The sequence below is a fragment of the Hypanus sabinus genome, chromosome 26 (assembly GCF_030144855.1).
Source record: "Hypanus sabinus isolate sHypSab1 chromosome 26, sHypSab1.hap1, whole genome shotgun sequence".
Taxonomy (NCBI): domain Eukaryota; kingdom Metazoa; phylum Chordata; class Chondrichthyes; order Myliobatiformes; family Dasyatidae; genus Hypanus; species Hypanus sabinus.
This window is the reverse complement of record NC_082731.1, coordinates 48,039,277-48,061,170: the sequence shown is the minus strand read 5'-3', so window position 1 is coordinate 48,061,170 and position 21,894 is coordinate 48,039,277. Positions and strand designations below refer to the sequence as shown.

The following is a 21,894-nucleotide window of genomic DNA, read 5'->3' as shown; positions in this document are numbered from 1 at the left end:
TCCTTCTCCTACAAACTGATACTTACTGGGGAACTATCAATCAATGACCCTAGTCTAGGTGTAAAAGAAAGTAAATAGAATTGGATCAGTGAATAGAAACCTGGGCCAGATCAAAGTGGCATTCAGCAGTGAGGCAGATAGAAAAACAGAAAACCTACAGCACAATACAGGCCCTTCAGCCCACAATGCTGTGCCAAACATGTACCTACTTTAGAAATTACCTAGGGTTACCCATAGCCCCTGTATTTTTCCAAGGTCCATGTATCTATCCAAGAGCCTCTTAAAAGACCCTATTGTATCCGCCTCCACCACCATCACCAGCGGCACTGACATTAACATCTGGTCCTAACCCCAATCTCAGGCTTGTGGTCCAAACCATAATGGGAGACTATAAATCAAACCCCAACATGTGTCCCTCATTCCAATGTACATCCCTACCCCTAATCCTAAAGTGAATGTGCCTCTCTAATAGTAATCCTTTTTTTTTTCTTTTACAAACATACAAAGCTTTATTCAATCACAAAATACAAAGATCAGGGGCTTACAAAACATTAATAATTACAAATTAAACTATCGTTATTATCATCTACAGAACACTCATCTCCCTGGGAGCCCACCATTCTTGGAAATCCTGCACCCTCTCCAAGAACATCTGGGCACGAATGTAACCCTGATGGCTAATGCTGATCCATTACCCAACACAAACATAGGTCTTTAACCATAATGTGCATCCCTCACACTAATCCCAACACATGTCCCTAATGCACGTGGCCACCCTAACACAAACATGCACCTTTAACCATAATCAGCATGGTTTCCTTGAGGGAAAATCTTGCCTATCAAATCTGTTGGAATCCTTTGAAGAAATAACAAGCATGATATACAAAGGAGAATTGGTTGATGTTGTGTACTTGGATTTTCAGAAGACCTTTGCAAGGTGCCACATATGAAGCTACTTAACAGGATAAGAGCCCATGGTATTACAGGAAAGATTCTAGCATGGATAAAGCAGTGGTTGATTGGCGGGGGCAAAGAGTGGGAATAAAGGGAGCCTTTTCTGGTTGGCTGCCAGTGACTAGTGGTGTTTCACAGGGGTCTTGTAATGGGTCTGATTCTTTTTATATTATATGTCAGTCATTTGGATGATGAAAACTTTGTTGCAAAGTTTGCAGTCAATACAATGTCAAGTAGAGGTGTAGGATGTTTTGAGGAAGTAGAGAGCTACAGAAGGACTTAGCTTAGAAGATGGGCAAAGAAGTGGCAGTTTGAATACAGTATCAGAAAGTGAATGGTCATGCACTTTGGTAGAAGAAATGAAAAGGTTGATTATTTTCTAAATGGAGAGAAAATACAAAAAAATTGAGGTGCAAGGAGACTTGGGAGTCCTTGTGCAGGAGTTCCTAAAGGTTAATTTGCAGGTTGAGTCTGTGGTAAGGAAGGCAGATGCAATGTTAGAATTCATTTCAAGAGGACTAGAACATAAAAGCAAGGATGTAATGTTGAAACTTTATAAAGCACTGGTGAGGCCTCACTTGGAGTAATGTGAACAGTTTTGGGCTCCTACCTTAGAAAGGATGTGCTGAAACCAGAGGGGATTCAAAGGAGGTGTTTCACAAAAATGATGCTAGGATTGAATAACTTGTCATATGAAGAGTTCTGGGCCTGTATTCAGTGGAATTCAGAAGAATGAAGGCTGACCTTATTGAAAATTATCGAAAGGTGAATGGCTGAGTGGATGTGGAGAGGATGTTTCCTATGGTGGGGGTGTCTAAGTCCAGCCTCAGAATAGAGGGGCATCTTTTAGAATGGAGATCAGGAGAAATTTCTATAGCCAGAGACTGGTGAATGTGTGGAATTCTTTGCCATAGGCAGGTGTGGAGACCAAGTCTTTATGTATATTTAAGGCAAAGGTTGATAGATTCTTGATTGATCAGGGCATGAAGGAATATGGGGAGGAGATTGGGACAGAGAGAAAAATTGGATCAGCCATGATGAAGTGGTGGAGCAGACTGAATGGACAAATTATCTAATTCTGCTCCTATATCTTACGGTCTTATGGTCTTAACACTAATGTGTGTCCCTAATACTAACCGCAACACACGTCCCTGATGCACTTGCCTAACACAAACACATATCTTTAACTATACTGTAATATGCACCCACGACACTAACCCCTTACAGACGAATCTAGTTCCTAAGCCTAATGCGATCTCACAGATATACTAAGCTGATGTAATTAGAGGCTGATTCCCGTTTCCTGTCTGGTGACATCTTGCTCCATTTCCACTTGCAGGCAAACCAAACAGGTCCAAAGTCCGTCGGTCAGCAGACTGCCTCCGCCATGGTGCTCAGTCACACAAGGTGGTTGGGGCTGCCTGCCTTCTGGTGGGTGGGGCGGCAGTTGGCCCCACCCTCGGTTACTCGGTAACCTCATCAGCCGCTCAACCTTCCACCACTGCCTCACCAGATTTCAAGGACCTCGGTATCCACTCGTCCGATGGCTGCCAAGAGGCTGACTGTGGGAGCTACAGCACTTTTGAATGTGAAGCTATGGACCAGGACTTCGACGCCTTCGACTTTGGGGGGTTTGCGTTCTAGATGATTGGTAGCCACGACAACCTTATTTTGTTCTCCGTGTCTTCCCTCTAGTTCCCTACAGGATGGATAATCATGCTAGCTTTGAATGTGAACTAGGATTGAATTGAACCTGGGTCACTGGTGCTGTTATAGCAATACACTACTATCCCTGTTAGGAAAGGGCATTGATAATCATGCTAGCTCTCAATGAGGCTTGGCAGTCCCTCCAGGATATTGACAGAGCCTCCAAGAGTTAGCAAGTAATCTCCTGAAGTCTCATTTTTTCATGCTTATATCTTTCTTACAATTTGAAACCCATTTCAGATCATTCCCACCACATTTCCCCCCCCCCCCCCCTTGCCTGGGCAACCCTAGTGGGGTAACATCACTGGCTTTGAATGCTTTTGTTAATGGTCTAGTAGACGGGATGAGAAAGGATATTTGGAGAGATGTATGATGGAACCTCAAGGGATATTTCCCATCAAAGCTGGTAACCACACAGCAGGTGTCCTTTATTTTCAGTTGGGTCAGTTGTTATATTAATAAATCATAAGAATATTATACAAACAGGAGAGTTGCAGTAACATTTCAAGAATCCAGTAAAATTTGTTCAGAAATCCTGATAGTTCAGGATTTGGTTCACTGCATTCTGTTTCCCATGCTCTCTTTAAACCCACAGAGGCCTGTTCCCTCGCACCAAGTAAACTCAACCAGGTCTTCTTTCCCACACTTTTTTCATTTTCAAACTCGCTGTGGCCTCATTTCCCACTCCCTTTAAATCCACCAAGTTCACTGGAAGTTTTATTTTGCTATTGGATGATATTTTATGATCAAATAACCCACTAACCAGTACGTCTTTGGGATGTGGGAGAAAACCCATACAATCACAAGGAAGTACAAACTCCTTACGGTCAGTGTCAGAACTGAACCCAGATTAATAGCATTAAACTAACCACTATGCTACCATGCTTTGGTAACAATTGCTTTAAAAGAACGAGAAGTGTTTTGGGAATGGATAGAAGTAACATCTCCTGGCAAGGGTACTAGACTATCAAAGTTTCATTGCGGTACAGCATCATTCTGTAGCCTAAAGAGGGACAAACTTCTTAAAGGATGTCTAACCCACAAAGTAAATGCACAATAACCTCACAGGTTTCTTTTTTTTTAATCTGCACTGATGCTCTATGTTTCATATCTTGACCAGAAACAGTGGGGTGTGTGGGAATGGGGGAGAGAGTGAGTAATTGGTCAGTTTCATGGATCTGAAATATCTGTTTTTCTCTCTCCCCAGATGCTAACTAAGCTGTTGGGTACTTCCTGCATCTTGTGTTTTAAGTTTAAATTGATTGATTGGTTTAGTGATACAGCGCAGAACAGGCCCTTCCGGCCCTTCAAGCTGCACAGATCAGCCACCCACCTATTTAACATTAGCCTAATTACAACTAACTAACCAGTATGTCTATGGACTGTGGGAGGAAACCAGAGCACCCGCAGGAAGCCCACACAGTCACAGTTAGGACGTATGTACATACTCCTTACAGAGGACCCTGGAATTGGACCCTGAACTCCAATGTCCCGAGCAGTAATAGTGTCACTCTAACCGCTAATCTACTGTGGTGCTCTTCAGCTCTGCAGGGTTTTTGCTTTTCGGTTATTGTTCCATAGTCTTCTAATGAATAGAAAATATTAATTTAGAAACACAAGGCTGAACCGAACTTATTCTGGCTCAACAGAATTGTATGTTTTTAATAGTCAATAAAACAAGCATTAATATGAATGCTAACATCGCATTTGCCCTCACAACTGACTCAACCTGCAAATTAACCTTTAGGGAATCCTGCATGAGGACTCCCAGGTCTCTTTGCACTTCAGATTTTTTAATTTTCTGCCCATTTACAAAATAGTCTACCCTTTTATTTCTTCTACCAAAGTGCTTGACCATACACATCCATATGCGGTATTCCATCTGCTACTTTGTCTATTCTCTTAAACTGTCTAAGTCCTTCTGCAGCCTGTCTACTTCCTGAAAACTACCTGCACCTCCATCTATCTCCGTGTCATCAAAGCCATTGATTCTATCATCAAAATCACTGATATGTAATGCAAAAAGAAGCAGTTCTAACAGAGACCCCTCTGGAACACCACTAGTCACCAGCACCCAACAGAAAAGGCTCCCTTTATTCCCACATGTTGCCTCCTGCCAAATACATCAGAATCAGATTTAATATTATGGCATATGTCATAAAATTTGTTAACTTTATGGCAGCAGTACAATGAAATATATGACAAATAAATATAGAAAGAAAAGGAGTTACACTTAAGTATATACATATATGTCTATTAAATAGTTAAGTTAAAATAAGTAGTGCAAATACAAAAGCAGAAATAAAAAAAGTACATCTTTGCTGCAATACCATGGACTCTTATTCTGTTAAGCAGCCAGGTATGTAGCACCTTGTCAAAGGCATTCTGAAAATCCAAGTACCCAACATCCACCACTTCTCCTTTGTCTATCCTGCTTGTTATTTCCTCAAAGAATTCCAACAGATTTATCAGATTTGATTTTCTCTTAAGGAAACCATGCTGACCTTGGCCTATTTTATCATGTGTTTCCAGGTACATTGAGACGTCCTCCTTAAGAATCGACTCTAATGTCTTCCCAGCCATTGAGGTCAGACTAACTGGCCTATCCTTTCTTCTGCTTCCCTTCCTTCCTGAAGAGTGGAGTGACATTTGCAATTTTCCAGTCCTCTGAAACCATGCCAGAACCTAGTGATTTTTGAAAGATTATTAACAATGCCTCCACAATCTCCCCAGCCATTTCTTTCAGAATCCTAGGGTGTCGACCATCTGGTCCAGGTGACTTACCTACCTTCAAACATTTCAGCTTCCCAAGCACCTTCTTCCCAATTGCAATCACATTCACTTCTGTCCGTGACACTCTCAAGCTAGCATCATCCTGCTAGTATCTTCCACGGTGAAGGCAGATACAAAATACTTATTCAGTTAGTCCATGATTTCCTTGTCCCCCATTTCTATCTCTTCAGCATCATTTTCCAGTGGTCTGATATCTACTCTCACCTCTCTTACACTTTATATATCTGAAAAAGATTTTGATATCCTCTTCGTTATTACTGGCTAGCTTACCTTCATATTTCATCTTTTCCCTCCTTATGGCTTTCTCAATCCTCTAGCTTCTCAGTATTTTTTCCCCTATTATATGACCTCTCTTTTGCTTTTATGTTGTTTTTTACTTCCATTGTCAACCATGGTTGCATCATCTTGCCTTCAGAATATTACTTCTTTGAGATGTATCTGTCCTGCACCTTCCAAATTTCTCTCTGAAACTGCAGCCATTGCTCTTCTGCCATCATCCCTGGTTGTGTCCACTTCCAGTCAACTTTGGCCAGACCCTCTTATGCCTCCATAATCCATTTACTCCAATGTAACACTGATACATCTGACTTTAGCTTCTCCCTCTTAAATTACGGAGTGAAGTCTATCTTATTATTATCACTGCCTCCTAAGGATTCATTTACCCTAAGCTCCCTAATTAAATCTATTTCATTGCACAACACCCAATCCAAAATAGACTTTCCCACAGTGGATTCAACCACAAGCTGCTCTAAAAAGCCATTTTGTAAGTATTCTACAAATGATCTCTCTTGGGATCTAGCACTAACCTGATTTTTCCAATCTACTTGCATATTGGAATCTCACATGACTGTTTTAACATTGCCCTTTTGACATGTGTTTTCTATCTCCCATTGTAATTTGTAGCCCACATCCTGGCTACTGTTCAGAGGCCTGCATAACAACTCCTGTCAGGGTCTTTTTACCCTCACTGTTTTTTAACTCTACCCACAATGGTTCTACATCTTCTGATCCTATGTCACTTCTTTCTAGGGATTTGTTTCATTTTTTATCAAGAGTCACCGCACTGATTCTGCCTACCTGCTTGTCCTTTTAATACAATGTGTATCCTTGGATGTTATCAACTATGGTCTTCTTTCAGCCACAACTTGGTGATGCCTAAAAAGTCATACTTGCAAATCTCTAACTGTGCTACCAGATCATATGTCATATTCCATATACTGCATGCATTCAAAGATAACACCTGTATTCATCACCCTTTATGATTTTCCCTAATGTTGCACTTGAATTTATCCAAACATCTGCAATTTTGCCAGTAAACACAAGGAAATCTGCAGATGTTGGAAATTCAAACAACACACAAAAAATGCTGGTGGAACACAGCAGGCCAGGCAGCATCTATAGGAAGAAGCACTGTCGATGTTTCGGGCCGAGACCCTTCGTCAGGACTCAAATTTTGCCATACAGTCTCACTGCACACTGACTCTAGTTGTGTACCAAATGCCCCATTCTCTGCTCTATCACTCTGGTTCCCATACCCCTGCCAAATTAATTTAAACCTTCCCCAACAAATCTATCAAACTTGCTGGCAAAGATATGGGTTCAGGTGTAAACTGCCCTTTGTCCCTTCCCCAGAAGAGCTTCCATTTAAACATATAACAATCACAACACGGAAACAGGCCAACTCGGCCCTTCTAGTCCATGCCAAATGCTTACTCTCACCTAGTCCCACCAACCCGCACTTAGCCCATAACCCTCCATTCCTTTCCTATCCCTATACCTATCCAATTTTTTTAAATGACAAAATCGAACCTGCCTTTACCACTTCTATTGGAAGCTCGTTCCACACAGCTACCACTCTCTGAGTAAAGAAGTTCCCCCTCGTGTTACCCCTAAACTTTTGCCCCTTAAATCTCAATTCATGTCCTTTTGTTTGAATTTCCCCTACTTTAAATGGAAAAAGCCTATCCACGTCAACTCTATCTATCCCCCTCATAATTTTAAATACCTCTATCAAGTCCCCCTCAACCTTGTACGCTCCAAAGAATAAAGACCTAACTTGTCCAACCTTTCTCTGTAACTTAGGTGCTGAAACCCAGGTAACATTCTAGTAAATCTTCTCTGTACTCTCTATTTTGTTGACATCTTTCCTATAATTCGGTGACCAGAACTGTACACAATACTCCAAATTTGGCCTCACCAATGCCTTGTACAATTTTAACATCACATCCCAACTCCTATGCTCAATGTTCTGATTTATAAAGGCCAGCATACCAAAAGCTTTATCCACCCTATCCACATGAGATTCCACCTTCAGGGAACTATGCACCATTATTCCTAGATCACTCTGTTCTACTGAAGTTTTTGTGTTTATAAGTATTCATTATTTTACTGTTTACCCTACCTTTATTGTCAAAATTGTAATTGAAGCATTTTTTTTTAGCTGAAGTGTAGTTTGAAGTGATCAGGTAATTGTAATTGTGACCTCTTCAACTGGGGAATCAGGAACAAGAGGGCATAGGTTTAAGATGAGAGGAACAATGTAGTAGGAGTTTAACAGGTACAAAGGGTGGTATGAATGTGCAATGAGCTGGAAGAGGTAAGCACAATAACAAAGCTTAGAACCTTATGAGTTGATTGGGACTAGCTTGGATGTGCATCCTGGGCTGAAGGGATGTTTCCAAACTATTTGACTCTGTGATTCTCTCTAAGTGATTCAGTATGCCTGTCTGGATTAGATACATTTTAATGAATGAGTGGAGAGCTGAGAAGCCATGGGAGTGCTTTGCACAGACAATCCTGGAATGCATTGGTCTCAGAGGAGGTGGGCTTTGTCGAGGAGCAACAGACTGGAATTTTAAACTTTCTTTACAACTGCTTTTTTCATCATTTCAGACTGCAATATGCTGTGGTTCAAGTGGGATCAAGCCCCCAGTGTAATTAGTAATTAGTTACTAACAGAGGATGCCAAGATCATTGATGCTAGGAGAAGTCACCACGTGGAATGTTCCTCTGGCATGATGTGAGGAAACTGCGGACACCTCCATGTGTGCCAGAGGTGTGTCCAGCTGCAGCTCCTGACTGCATTGTGCAGCTGGAGTTGACCTCCATGTTGAAGCTGCAGCTTCTGACTGACTGCATCATACAGCCAGAGTTGAGGATTAATTTTCCATGGAACATTTGTGATTTTAAGAGCACATTGAGTGAGCTGGTCACTCCAAAATTATTGTCTGCACAGAATAACGATGGCCATCCAGCAGGTGGAGTAGTGAATACAAGCTTGAAGTGCAGCTGTCAAGGTTGCACAAGTGTTGAAGTTGCACTAGGCATTGGTGAGGTCCAATTTGGAGTATTGACTGCAGTTCTGGTCACCTACAGGAAAAAAGACTGAAAGAGTACTGAGAAAATTGTTGAGAATGTTGCTGGGATTTGAGGATTTAAGTTATAGGGAAAGGTTGAAGAGGTTAGGACTTTATTCACTGGAGCTTAGGAGAATGAGGAGAGATTTGATAGAAGTATACAAAATTATGAGGCTATAGAGAGAGTAAATGCAAACAGATTGTTTCTGTGCTGTAGTGCTCCAAAAAGGCCTGAAGTGTTGACTGTTCCTTTCTATATAGATGGTGTCTGACCTGCTGTGTTCCTCCAGCATATTGTGTGTGTTTATCTACTGAAGTTCGGTGAGACTAGAACTAGAGGTCTTAGGTTAAGGATGAATGGTGAAATGTTTAAGGGAACCTGCAGGGGAACTTCTTCACTCGGAGGGTGGTGTAAGAGTGTGGAATAAGCTGCCAGCGGAGGTGATGGATGCGGGTTTGATTTCAACATTTAACAGAAATTTATATAGGTACATGGAGGGCTATGGTCTACTTGCAGATTGATGGGACTTGATAGAATAATGATTTGGTACAGACTAGACAGGCTGAAAGTCCTACTTCGGTGCTGTATGTACTGCTCAAAAAGAAGAGTTCACAGTGGATATCACCTCTGGGACAGGTGTACTGCTTGAGGTGTGGCTACGGAGGAAGCAGCAAAACCTGAATTTATGGATTCACAGAAGTCTCCGGCGACAGAAAGTGGCAAAAACAACTTAGATGTGTACTGACAGAGGATTTCATTATAAGCTGTTTCTGGGGGGAGGAGTTAAACTTTTGATAAGATTAGCTTAACTTGTCACATGTACGTCAAAACTTACAGTGAAATCTCACTTTCGTCAACGAACTACACTTACCGAATATGTGCGGAGAGCAGACTACAAGTGTTGTCCAGCTTCTACCTCCAACATAGCATGTCCACAATTTGCTAATCTTAACTTGTACATTTTTGGAATGTGGGAGGAAACCGGAGCACCCAGAGGAAACCCACAGTCACAGGGAGAATGGACAAACTCCTTCCAATCAGTAGCAGGGATCACTGGTGCTGTAAAGCATTATGCTAACTGCCACATTAGGGTGACAACAGGTGTCTGGAAAATAGAAAATGTGGTACTTTAATTCAGGAAGGGTAGCAGGTGTAATCCAGTTAATTACAGGCCTGTGAGGTTAATGTCAGGTGTAGGGAAGCTCTGGAAATATTCCGGGGATGGGGGGGGGGCGAATTCATCTACAATTGGAAAGGTGGAGGCTGATTAGAGATATATATCCTGTTATTATTTTGGGTAGTACGTACAAAATGCTGGAGGAACTCAGCAAGTTAGGCACTTCTACGGAGGGTAATAAAATAGGGGAAAGGGTTACGTAGATGTAGACCAGACCAGACCGGGAGTGTTTGGGAGACAGCTTTGTCAAGCACCTTCGATCTGTCCACCACAAAGACAGGATTTGCTGGTGGCTACTCAGTTTAGCTTCCTTTCTCATTCTGACATTTTTGCCCATGGCCTCTACTACCGTAATGAGGCCACACTCAGGCTGGAAGAGAAACACCTTATTCTGTCTGAGTAGCTTCCAATCTGGTGGCATGAATATTGATTTCTCAAACTTCTGATAATCTTTCCCCCTTTCCTCCTCCTGTCTTATCCTGTTCTCCATTCTGATTACCATCTCATACCTTCTCACCTGCTCATCACCTCCCTTTGGTTCTCCTCCCTCCTTCCCTTTTTTCCATAGCCTACTCTGTTTCTTTCTTCAGCCCTTTACCTCTTCCACCTATCACCTCCCATCTTCTTTCTTCATCCAAACCTTCCCCATCTGGTTTCAGTTAACACCTGCCAGCCTGTATTCCTTCTCCTCCATCCTGCTTATTATGGCTTCTGCTCCCATCCTTTCCAGACCTGATGAAGGGTCCTGGCCTCAAATGTTTATTTCCCTCCATAGATGCTGCCTGACTCGCTGAGTTCCAAAGCAACACAAAATGCTGGAGGCGCTCAGCAGGTCAGGCAGCATGAATAAACAGTTAATATTCTGGGCCAAGACATCTGTTCAGGACTGGAAAGGAAGGGGGAAGACACCAGAATAAAAAAAGTGTTGGGGGGGGGGGGGGGGAAGAGGGGAATGAGACAAGGTAAAACCATGTGGGTGAGTAAGGTAAAGGGCTGGAGAGGAAGGAATCTGATAAGAGAGGACAGTGGATGATAGGAAAAAGGTAAGAAGAGGGGAACTAGGGGGAGGTGATAGGCAGCTGAGAAGATGTAAGAGGCCAGAATGGGGAATAGAGTTCCTCCAGCATTTTGTATCTGTCGCACTGGATTTCCATCATCCGCAGAATCTCGTGTTTATGTTCTGTTTCTATTTTTACTTGATCTTAGAGTGACCAATAAAGTTGCTCCATGAAAACTCTGGTGAATAATTCACATTTTTGCGTCAAACTTTATTCCCTGTAGCCTCTGAAGCGATTAACTACAGATGGTAGTGATTTTGTTGGAGTGGAGTTAATTCGAGTGTCTAGCTTATAATGCCTGGTAATAGTCAATAAATTCTGACTGCATTGAGTGTAGTTGTGAGTGTCTGTAATGTTTAAGGGTTCTGAATATCACACGCCCTTAAAGATCAGACTGATGGTGAATTCTACCCCAGAGAGTCAGGGGTCCTACAGTGTTTGACTTGAAACAGATACTGTATATCACAATAAAACATACACTTATTATGTACACCTGTACCCTTGCTCATTAATGCAAATACCTTATTGGCCAATTGCATGGCAGCAACTCAATGCATAAAAACTTGCAGATTTGATCAAGAGGTTCAGTTGTTGTTCAGACCAATGAGGAAGAAATGTGAGCTAAGTGACTTGACCGTGGATTGATTGTTGGTGCCTGATGGGGCAGTTTGAGTATCTCAGATGCTGCTGATCTCCTTGGGTTTTCACACACAGTGGTCCATAGAGAGTTTATAGAGAATGATGCGAAAAACAAAATAAAACATCCAGTGAGCTGCAGATCTGTGGATTAAAATGCCTTGATAATGGGGGGATGGCCGGACTGGTTCAAGCTGATAGGAAGGCAATAATCATTCAAATAACCACACATTGCAATAGTGGTGTGCAGAAGAGCAGCTGTGAACGCACACTCAGTGGCCACTACTCAGTGGCCACTTTATTGGTACAGGTGGTGCCAAATGAAGTGGCCTCTGAGTGTATGTTCACAGAAGTTATTTATTTGGATTTTTCATTCCCAATTACATTGCACATAACAATTTAAATAATTACTGCCAGCTGTTGAATTGGAAATCAGTCTGGCTAATGTACTTTTGAGCTTGCCTGGACCAGCTGCCTGATTTGTATGATTTGAGTACAACTGAGCTGCTGAGTTTCATACAGCACTGGTCAAGCAACAAGAAACACTGATTGTGGCAGCACAGCATTGAGGGACCAAATCCTCTCTGACACCATCACACATCCCAGTCTTATAGAATTCCAGGGAAAAAGAGATGGTGTGGAGAATCCCAGGGAAGAAATATCTTCTCATGCAGGCCAGGTGAAAACTCATACATGCCTGTCAACAAGTATATTCCCCCGTGATTAGATAGATAGATACTTTATTCATCCCCAAGGGGAAATTCAACATTTTCCAGTGTCCCATACACTTATTGTAGCAAAACAAATTACATACTGAGTTAAATACTGTATAAATATGATATGTATCTAAAATCACCCTCCCAGAAAGCATTAATAAATAGCTTTTAAAAAGTTCTTAAATAGTTTACTAAAGTGCATTGAGTGGTAACTTAAGCTCAGTCCTAACCCCGGCACTTTAACATGTCTTGCCCCTGGTGGTTGAATTGTAGAGCTGAATGGCTTTGGGGAGTAATGATCTCTTCATCCTGTCTGAGGGGCATTGCATTGACAGCAACCTGCCGCTGAAGCTGCTTCTCTGTCTCTGGATGGTGCTGTGCAGAGGATGTTCAGGGTTTTCCATGTTTGACCGTAGCCTACTCAGAGCCCTCCGCTCTGCCACCGATGTCATACTCTCCAGTTCTGTGCCCACGACAGAGCCCGCCTTCCTTACCAGCTTATTAAGACGTGAGGCGTCCCTCTTCTTAATGCTGCCTCCCCAGCACGCCACCACAAAGAAGAGGGTGCTCTCCACAACTGACCGATAGAACATCTTCAGCATCTCACTACAAACATTGAATGACGCCAGCCTTCTGAGGAAGTACAGTCGACTTTGTGCTTTCCTGCACAGGGCATCTGTGTTGGCAGTCCAGTCTAGCTTCTCGTCTAACTGCACTCCCAGATACTTGTAGGCCTTAACCTGCTCCACACATTCTCCATTAATGATCACTGGCTCCATATGAGGCCTAGGTCTCCTAAAGTCCACCACCATCTCCTTGGTCTTGGTGATATTGAGACGCAGGTAGTTTGAGTTGCACCATATCACAAAGTCCTGTATCAGTTTCCTATACTCTTCCTCCTGACCATTCCTGACACACCCCACTATGGCCGTGTCATCAGCGAACTTCTGCACATGGCAGGACTCCGAGTTATATTGGAAGTCTGATGTGTACAGGGTGAACAGGACCGGAGAGAGCACGGTCCCCTGCGGCACTCCTGTGCTGCTGACCAACGTGTCAGACCTACAGTCTCCCAACCGCACATACTGAGGTCTGTCTGCCAAGTAGTCAACTGAAGAGATTATTAGACACTTGTGGGCTATTGAGCATATGCAGATAGACCAAGTGATGACCACATTACCAGAGTCTGACTATCCAGCATGACTAGAAAAAGGTTCTAGGGAATCTGAGGAATCCAATCTATTTCTCTCTATAGACCCGTAGAATTACTCCAACATTCTATTGTGCTGATCTGAGGAAGATTTTGTTTCAGCCAAAGGAAGTTTGGAATCTGGAATGCATTGGCTGGTGGGGGGAGGCAGGAGGGTAGTGGGAGCAGAGACCCCCAAATGTCTAAACAAACATTTAAATTTCCAATGTTACATCTCAGGAGTTGGTAAATGGATTTGTAAAGATGGATGCTTGATAGTCAGCTTTAACATGATTGGTTGAAGGGCCTATTCCTGTGTTATCTAGCAAATTTCTACATATGTATGATGGAGAGTATTCTGACTGGCTGCATCACCACTTGGTGTGGAGGATCCAACAACACAGAATTGAAAGAGGCTGCGGCCAACTCCGTCATGGGCACAAGCCTTCCCACAATTGAGAACATCTTCAAAAAGGTATCATCCATCAGTAAGGATCCTCCCCATCTGGGACATGCCCTCTTCCATTGCTGCCATCAGGGAGGAGGTACAGGAGCTTGAAGACCTAAACTCAATGCTTTAGGAACAGCTTCATCCCCTCCCCCACCCGATTTCTGAACTGTCCATGAACACTACCTCACTGTTCTGCTTTTGCCCTAATTATTTATTTTATATTTATTGTAACCTTCAGTGTTTTTATTATAATTTTGTGGCAGCACTATACTGCTGCCACAAAGCAACAGATTTCACAACATATGTCAGTGATAATAAACGTGATTCTGATTCCAAGTCTACTCTGAAACAGGGTGTGTGAATTTGAGAGCAGGTGTGCTCACACACTTCATTAGCTGATCTAACAGGCATTATACAAACACAACTCCTCCTTTACACAGAGACCCACTGATCTGGCACCAAGCCAGCATCCCATCCAACCTCAAATGTCCTTTGTAACTTGGTAAAGGATTTTGATTTGTAAGTTGTGGCTTACAAAAAGTTCTAGAAACATAGAAAACCTACAGCACAATACAGGCCCTTCAGCCCACAAAATTGTGCCGAATATGTCCCTACCTTAGAAATTACTAGGCTTACCGAAAGCCCTCTATTTTTCTAAGCTCCATGTACCTATCCAAAAGTCTCTTAAAAGACCCTATCATATCCACTTCCACCACTGATGCCGGCAGCCCATTCCATGCACTCACCACTCCCTGAGTAAAAATCTTACCTCTGACATCTCTTCTGTACCTACTCCCCAGCACCTTAAACCTGTGTCCTCTTGTGGCAACCATTTCAGCCCTGGGAAAAAGCCTCTGATTATCCACATGATCAATACCTCTTATCATCTTATACACCTCTATCAGGTCACCTCTCATCCTCAGTTGCTCCAAGGAGAAAAGGCAAAGTTCACTCAACTTATTCTCATAAGGCTTACTCCCCAACCCAGGCAACATCCTTGTAAATCTACCCTGCACCCTTTCTGTGGCTTCCACATGCTTCCTGTAGTGAGGTGACCAGAACTGAGCACAGTACTCCAAGTGGGGTCTGACCAGGGACATGTGGTAACAGACCTAGTGGTGACCACACTGCCTGACATCAACTGTCTCACGTCACTATTAAGAAGGGGTACGAGGAAGATCTTTTAACATCACGAGGATAGTTGAAACCTGGTAAACAGTGGCCAGAACTGTTGTTACGTGCTTGTATTCAACTGATCTGACAGAGATGGAGATACTGAACTGCGCAGCATCCACACTCCTGTAGAGATTGACACTCAGCCTGGGGACCAACTTGTAAACTGACTCCCTTCTAAAAACTGACTCTCACTCAGGGAAACCCCCACCTCTCCGTAAACACCAAAACACATCCCAAGAACCACCTACAAATACTTGGCAAACATCCCAGGGATCCCCTTGTAAACAACACACATCATAGGTCCCTCCTGTTAAACTTAACACATCCAGGGAACACCCTTTTCAAAGGCTGACAGATATTCTGGGACCCCTCTGTAACGACCGAGACACAACCTGGGGACCCAATGTAAACACTGACTCATTTTGAGCAGACAATTCTGATACACACCTGAGGATCACATTGGTTCATAGTCCTAGAACATTAGAAATAAATGTGCAGACTATTTTCTAAATGGGGAGAGAATCCAGGAATATGAGATGCAGAGGGACTTGGCAGACCTTGTGCAGAACACCCTGAAGGTTAACTTGCAGGTTGAGTCGGTGGTGAGGAAGGCAAATGCAATTTTAGCATTCATTTCAAGAAGTCTAGAATACAAGAGCAAGGATGTAATGCTGAGGCTTTTTTAAAGCACTGGTGAAGCCTCACCTTGAGTATGGTGAACAATTTTGGGCTTCTCATCTTGGAAGAGATGTGCTGGCATTGGAGAGGGTCCAGAGGGGGTTCACAAGGATGATTCCAGGAACGAAAGGGTTATTGTACAAGGAACATTTGATGGCTCTGGGTCTGTACTCGGTGGAATTCAGAAGGATGAGGGGGGAATCTCATTGAAGCTTTTCAAATGTTGAAAGGATGTTTCCCATGGTGGGACAAAAAGGCACAGCCTCAAGATAGAAGGACGCTCTTTCAAAACGGAGATGCAGAGAAATTTCTTTAGCCAAAGGGTGGTTAATTTGTGGAATTTGTTGCCACATGCATCTGTGGTGGCCAGGTCATATTTAAGTGAGAGATTGATAGGTTCTTGATTGGATGTGGCATCGAAGATTAGTAGGAATAGAGCCAGGAACTGGGGTTGAGGAGGAGATAGAAAAAAAAGGATCAGCCATGGTTGAATAGCAGAGGAGACTCGATGGGCCAGATGGCCTAATTCTGCTCCTATGTCTTATGGTCTTATATTCTTAAGTATTTATGACCTTTCACCGATATTGTGATATCCTGTGATACCCAATTTCTCCAGTAAGAGCCACGTAATTGAATTTTAAGTGATTCTTGCCACTTACAGGGCATTAATTTCAGTGTGTGTTAGTGCCTGGCAAGTAATGTCTGTTGACTGCGGTATTATCCTTTGGGACTGCAATTTCAGTTTGTGGTGACATGGGATGTGCTTCTGGGGTGATCATTCATTGAAGGAACCACAGATGAGCATCCTCTCTTAGCACAGTCTGAAAGAGTGTCCCACTGTCTCGTGATGGCTGAGAAGGGATAACATCTTTCACCCTTCAAAGGATCTGACAAAAAGCTTATAAAGGCACTTCCATTTTTACAGCAGCTTTAACAGAGTAAAACTTCCCAAGATGGTCAGGAGCATCATTTGACACTTTTGACATCAAACAGGTCACAGCTCAGATTTAGTTGTTTTTGATGGCTCACTACTTCGTTCTCAAGGATGGGCTAGATATCAAAGACTGAGTAAATACAGTTGGTGTTATTGTTCCAGGACTTTCAGTCCATGATTCGCTCCATACAGTAATGTAGGAAAGATAACTATTCTATAGAGCAAAAGTTTTGTTTGGACCTGTAAGTCATGGTCTTCATAAACACTTTTCCTTAATCTTGCATAGGCACTACTCAGGAGGGAGTTGATCTCTGAGTTGATGTCTGCTTTTGAGAAGAAAATGCTGCCAATATAGGGAAAGTGGTCTGCATTTTCAAGGGTGAGATTCTCAAATTTTATGGAGAGCTGGATAAATGACTGGTTAGAAACATCAAAACATAGAAAACCTACAGCACTATACAGGCCCTTCAGCCCACAATGTTGTGCCAAACATGTATTTACTTCAGTAATTACCTAGGCTTATCCATAGCCCTCTATTTTTCTAAGCTCCATGTATCCATCCAGGAGTCTCTTAAAAGACAGTATCGTTTCCACCTCCACCGGCATCCCATTCCATGCATTCACCACTCTCTGCATAAAAAGCTTACCCCTGACATATCCTCTGTAACTGGTTAGGCTGGGTTATATAAGACCTCCATCATCTCCATTATAGAAGTACACCCCTCTATTCTGAGGTTGTGTCCTCTGATCCTAGACTCTCCCACCATAGGAAATATCCTCTCCACATACGCTCTATCAAGGCCTTTCACCATTCAATAAGTTTCAATGAGGTCATCCCTCATTCTTCTGAACTCTAGTGAATATGGGCTGAGAGCCATCAGATGCACTTCATATGACAAGCCATTCAGTCCTGAAATCATTTTTGTAACTGGCTGAGATTGAAAAGCCTGCCGTTCATTCTAGACACAATTGGGATTCCCTATGGCAGGTTTTGAACCATTGGAGGTTGAAAACCATAAGACCATTAGATATAGGAGCAGAGTTAGGCCATTTGGCTTATCAAGTCCGCTCTGCCATTCAATCATGGGCTAATCCAATTCTTCCAGTCATCATTCCTGGAATCATTCTCGTGAATCTTCTCTGAACTCTCTCCAAAGTCAGTATATCCTTTCTAAAATAAGGAGCCCAAAATTACATACAATACTCCGTATGGTCTCATGAGTGCCTTATAGAGCTTTAACGTTACATTCCTGCTCTTATATTCTATACCTCTAGAAATGAATGTCAACATTGCATTTGCCTTCTTCACCACAGACTCAACCTGGAGATTAATCTTTAGGGTGTCTTGACAAGATCTCCCAAGTCCCTTTGCATCTCTTCATTTTGAATTATCTCCCCAGTCTGCCCATTTATTCCTTCCACTAAAGTGCATGACCATACACTTTCCAACATTGTATTTAATTTGCCACTTCTTTGCCCATTCCCCTAAACTCTGCAGTTTCTCTGCAGGCTCTGTTTCCTCAGCACTACCTGCTCCTCCACCTATCTTTGTATCATCAGCAAATTTAGCCACAAGTTCATTAATCCCATAGTCCAAATCATTGACATACATCGTAAAAAGCAGTAGTCCCAACATCGACCCCTGTGGAACTCCACTGGTAACCGGCAGCCAACCAGAATAGGATCCCTTTATTCCCACTCTGTTTTCTGCTGATCAGAAAATGCTCCACCCATGCTAATATTCCTGTAATTCCATGGGCTCTTAACTTGCTAAGCAGCCTCATGTGTGGCACCTTGTCAAAGGCCCTCTGAGAATCCAAGGATGCCACATCTACTGCATCTCCTTTGTCCATCTTGCTTGTAATTTCCTCAAAAAATTGCAGATTAGTCAGGCAGGATTTTCCTTTCAGGAAACCATGCTGGCTTTGGCCTATCTTGTCATGTGCCTCCAAGAATTCCATAATCTCATCCATAACAATCGATTCCAACAACTTCCCAACCACTGATATCAGGCTACCAGGTCTATAATTTCCGTTCTGCTGCCTCCCACCCTTCTTAAATACCAGAGTAACATTTACAATTTTCTAGTCATTTGGTACAATGCCAGAATCTATTGATTCTTGCAACACCAATGTTAATGCATCTGCAATCTCTCCAGCTACTTCCTTCAGAATCCAAGGGTGCATTCCATCAGGTCCGGGAGATTTATCCACCCTCAGACCATTAAGCTTCCTGAGCACCATCTCAGCTGTAATTTTCGCTGCACATACTTCACTTCCCTGACATTCTTGAATGCTCAGTATATTGCAGATGTCTTCCACTGTGAAGACTGATGCAAAATACGCATTCAGTTTCTCTGCTGTCTCTGCATCTCTCATTACAATATCTCCAGCATAATTTTCTATTGGTCCTATATCTACCCTCAGCTTTTAGTATCTTCTTTGATATTAGTCGCCAGCTTCCTTTCATAATTCATCTTTTCCTTCCTAATGACCTTCTTAGTTTTCCTCTGCAAGTTTTTAAAAGCTTCTAAAATCATGCATCTTTCCAGGAAGCTTTGGCTTCCTTGTGTGCCCTCTCTTTTGCTTTTACTTTGGCTCTGATTTCACTTGTCAGCCATGCTAGTTTCCTTCTTCCATTCAAAAGTTTCTTCTTATTTGGAATATAGCTATCTTGCACTTCCCCCATTTTTTTTTTGCAAAATTCCAGCCATTGCTGTTCTGCTGTCCTTCCTGCTAATGTTCCTTTCCAGTCAACCTTGGCCAGTTCCCCTCTCATGCCACTATAATTTCCTTTATTCCACTGAAATACTGAAATGTTGGAATTTAGTTTCTCCTTCTCAAATTCCAAAGTGACTTCGATCATATTGTGACCACTGTTCTCTAAGGATTCCCTAACCTTAAGCTCTCTCATCACCACCAGGTCATATAACAACGCCCAATCCAGCACAACCAATCCCCTAATGGGCTCAACAACAGGCTGTTATAAAAAGCCAACCCTTAAACATTCTACAAATTCTCACTCGAGGTCCAGTACTGGCCTGGTTTTCCCAATCCACTTTCATGTTAAAATCCCCAACAATCATTATGACATTGCCCTTCGGAGCAAGAAGGCTGCGGGTCAACGGCAAGGATTTCCGGAGCAAAGGCATTTTTACTACTCGGGGTAAAAGAGAGGCAAGATTGCGCAGGTGTGTGACGTCAGCCAATAGAGCAGGAAAAGTTTAAAAAGAAGGTCCCCATATCCAGCGGGCAGCATAGTGAGGGCAGCAGAGTGATAGGGCATTGACTCAATGGGCTTAGGTGGTAATGAGGTGATGTAGCTCTACCTGTGTTAATTGTGAAAAGGAATGTGTGTGAGGCCGGTTTTCTGTTCTCAGTGTCAAATGTAGGAGGTCCTGGAGTCTCCCAGTCTCCCATATGGCCATATATTGCACCCAGTGTATCGAGTTGCTGCTCCTAAGGAACCGAGTTAGGGTACTGGAGATGCAGCTCAATAACCATTGTCTGGTCAGGGAGAGTGAGGAAGTGATAGAATGGAACTATAGGCAGGTGGTCACACCGGGGCCACGGGAGACAGACAAGTGGGTAACAGTCAGAAGAGGGAAGGGAAGAGTCAGGTGCTAGAGAGTACCCCTGTGGCTGCACCCCTTGAAAATAAATACTCCTGTTTGAGTGCTGTTGGGAGGGACAGCCTACCTGGGGGAAGCAACAGTGGCTGTGCCTCTGGCACAGAATCCAGCCCTGTGGCTCAGAAGGGTAGGGAAAGGAAGAGAAAGGCAGTAGTGATAGGGGACTCTATAGTTAGGGGGTCAGACAGGCGATTCTGTGGATGCAGGAAAGAAACTCGGATGGTAGTTTGCCTCCCAGTTGCCAGGGTCCAGGATGTTTCAGAATGCGTCCAAGATATCCTGCAGTGGGAGGGAGAACAGTCAGAGGTCGTGGTACATATTGGTACCAATGACATAGGTAGGAAAAGGGAAGAGGTCCTGAGAAAAAGACTATAGGGAGTTAGGAAGGAAGTTGAGAAGCAGGACTACAAAGGTAGTAATCTCGGGATTACTGCCTGTGCCACGCGACAGTGAGTATAGGAATAGAATGAGGTGGAGGATAAATGCATGGCTGAGGGATCAGAACAGCTGGCAGGGATTCAGATTACTGGATCATTAGGACCTCTTTTGGGATAGGTGTGACCTGTACAAAGAGTACGGATTACACTGGAATCCCAGGGGGACCAATATCTTGGCGAGGAAGTTTGCTAAGGCTACTGGAGAGAGTTTAAACTAGAATTGCTGGGGAGTGAGAACCGAACAGAAGAGACTGGGAAAGAGGCAGTTGGCTCATAAATAGAGAAAGCTTTTAGACGGTGCGAGAGGGAGGATAGGCAGGTGATAGAGAAGGGACGCGCTCAGACCGACAGTATGTGATGTGTCTATTTTAACGCAAGGAGTATTATGAACTAAGTGGATGAGCTCAGAGCGTGGATCAGTACTTGGAGATATGATGTAGTGGCTATAACAGATGGCTTAGGGACAGGAATAGTTACTTCAAGAGCCAGGTTTTAGATGTTTCAGAAAGGACAGGGAGGGAGGCAAAAGAGGTGGAGGTGTGGCACTGTTGATCAGAGATAGTGTCAGAGCTGCAGAAAAGGTGGACATCACGGAGTCTCTGTGGGTGGAGATTAGGAACAGGAAGGGGTCAATAACTTTACTGGGTGTTTTTTTATAGGCCGCCAAATAGGAACAGGGATATCAAGGAGCAGACAGGAGAACAGATCCTGGAAAGGTGTAACAATAACAGAGTTGTCGTGATGGGAGATTTTAAATTCCCAAATATTGATTGGGATCTCCCTAGAGCAATGAGTTTAGATGGTGTGGAGTTTGTTAGGTGTGTTCAGGAAGGTTTCTTGACACAATACGTCGATAAGCCTACAAGAGGAGAGACTGTACTTGATTTGGTATTGGGAAATGAACCTGGTCAGGTGTCAGCTATCTCAGAGGGAGAGTATTTTGGAGATAGTGATCATAATTCTATCTCCTTTACAATAACATTGGAGAGAGATAGGAACA

The 21,894-nt window shown here is 43.1% G+C and overlaps 2 protein-coding genes across 4 annotated transcripts in view; one reads left to right on the top strand and one right to left on the bottom strand.

The window, feature by feature from the left end:
• The window catches only part of si:ch1073-83n3.2 (uncharacterized), a 41,792-nt gene extending 39,185 nt beyond the window's left edge, over window positions 1-2,607 (top strand). For both annotated transcript variants that reach the window (XM_059951050.1, XM_059951049.1), the window contains one exon: window positions 2,294-2,607. In XM_059951050.1, coding sequence (XP_059807033.1) covers window positions 2,294-2,598 — 305 coding nt within the window. In that variant the 3' untranslated portion in view covers window positions 2,599-2,607. The remainder of the gene's footprint in view (window positions 1-2,293) is intronic.
• LOC132381547 (uncharacterized) overlaps window positions 1-21,894 on the bottom strand; it is a 55,210-nt gene that overhangs the window by 8,786 nt on the left and 24,530 nt on the right. Inside the window, exon 1 of one of the 2 annotated variants that reach the window (XM_059951048.1) lies at window positions 9,683-9,966. The exons of the other annotated variant lie outside the window; for it this stretch is intronic. The gene's annotated coding sequence lies outside the window, so the exon portion shown is untranslated. Of the gene's footprint in view, window positions 1-9,682; window positions 9,967-21,894 lie in introns of those variants that run through there. 2 annotated transcript variants of the gene reach the window in all.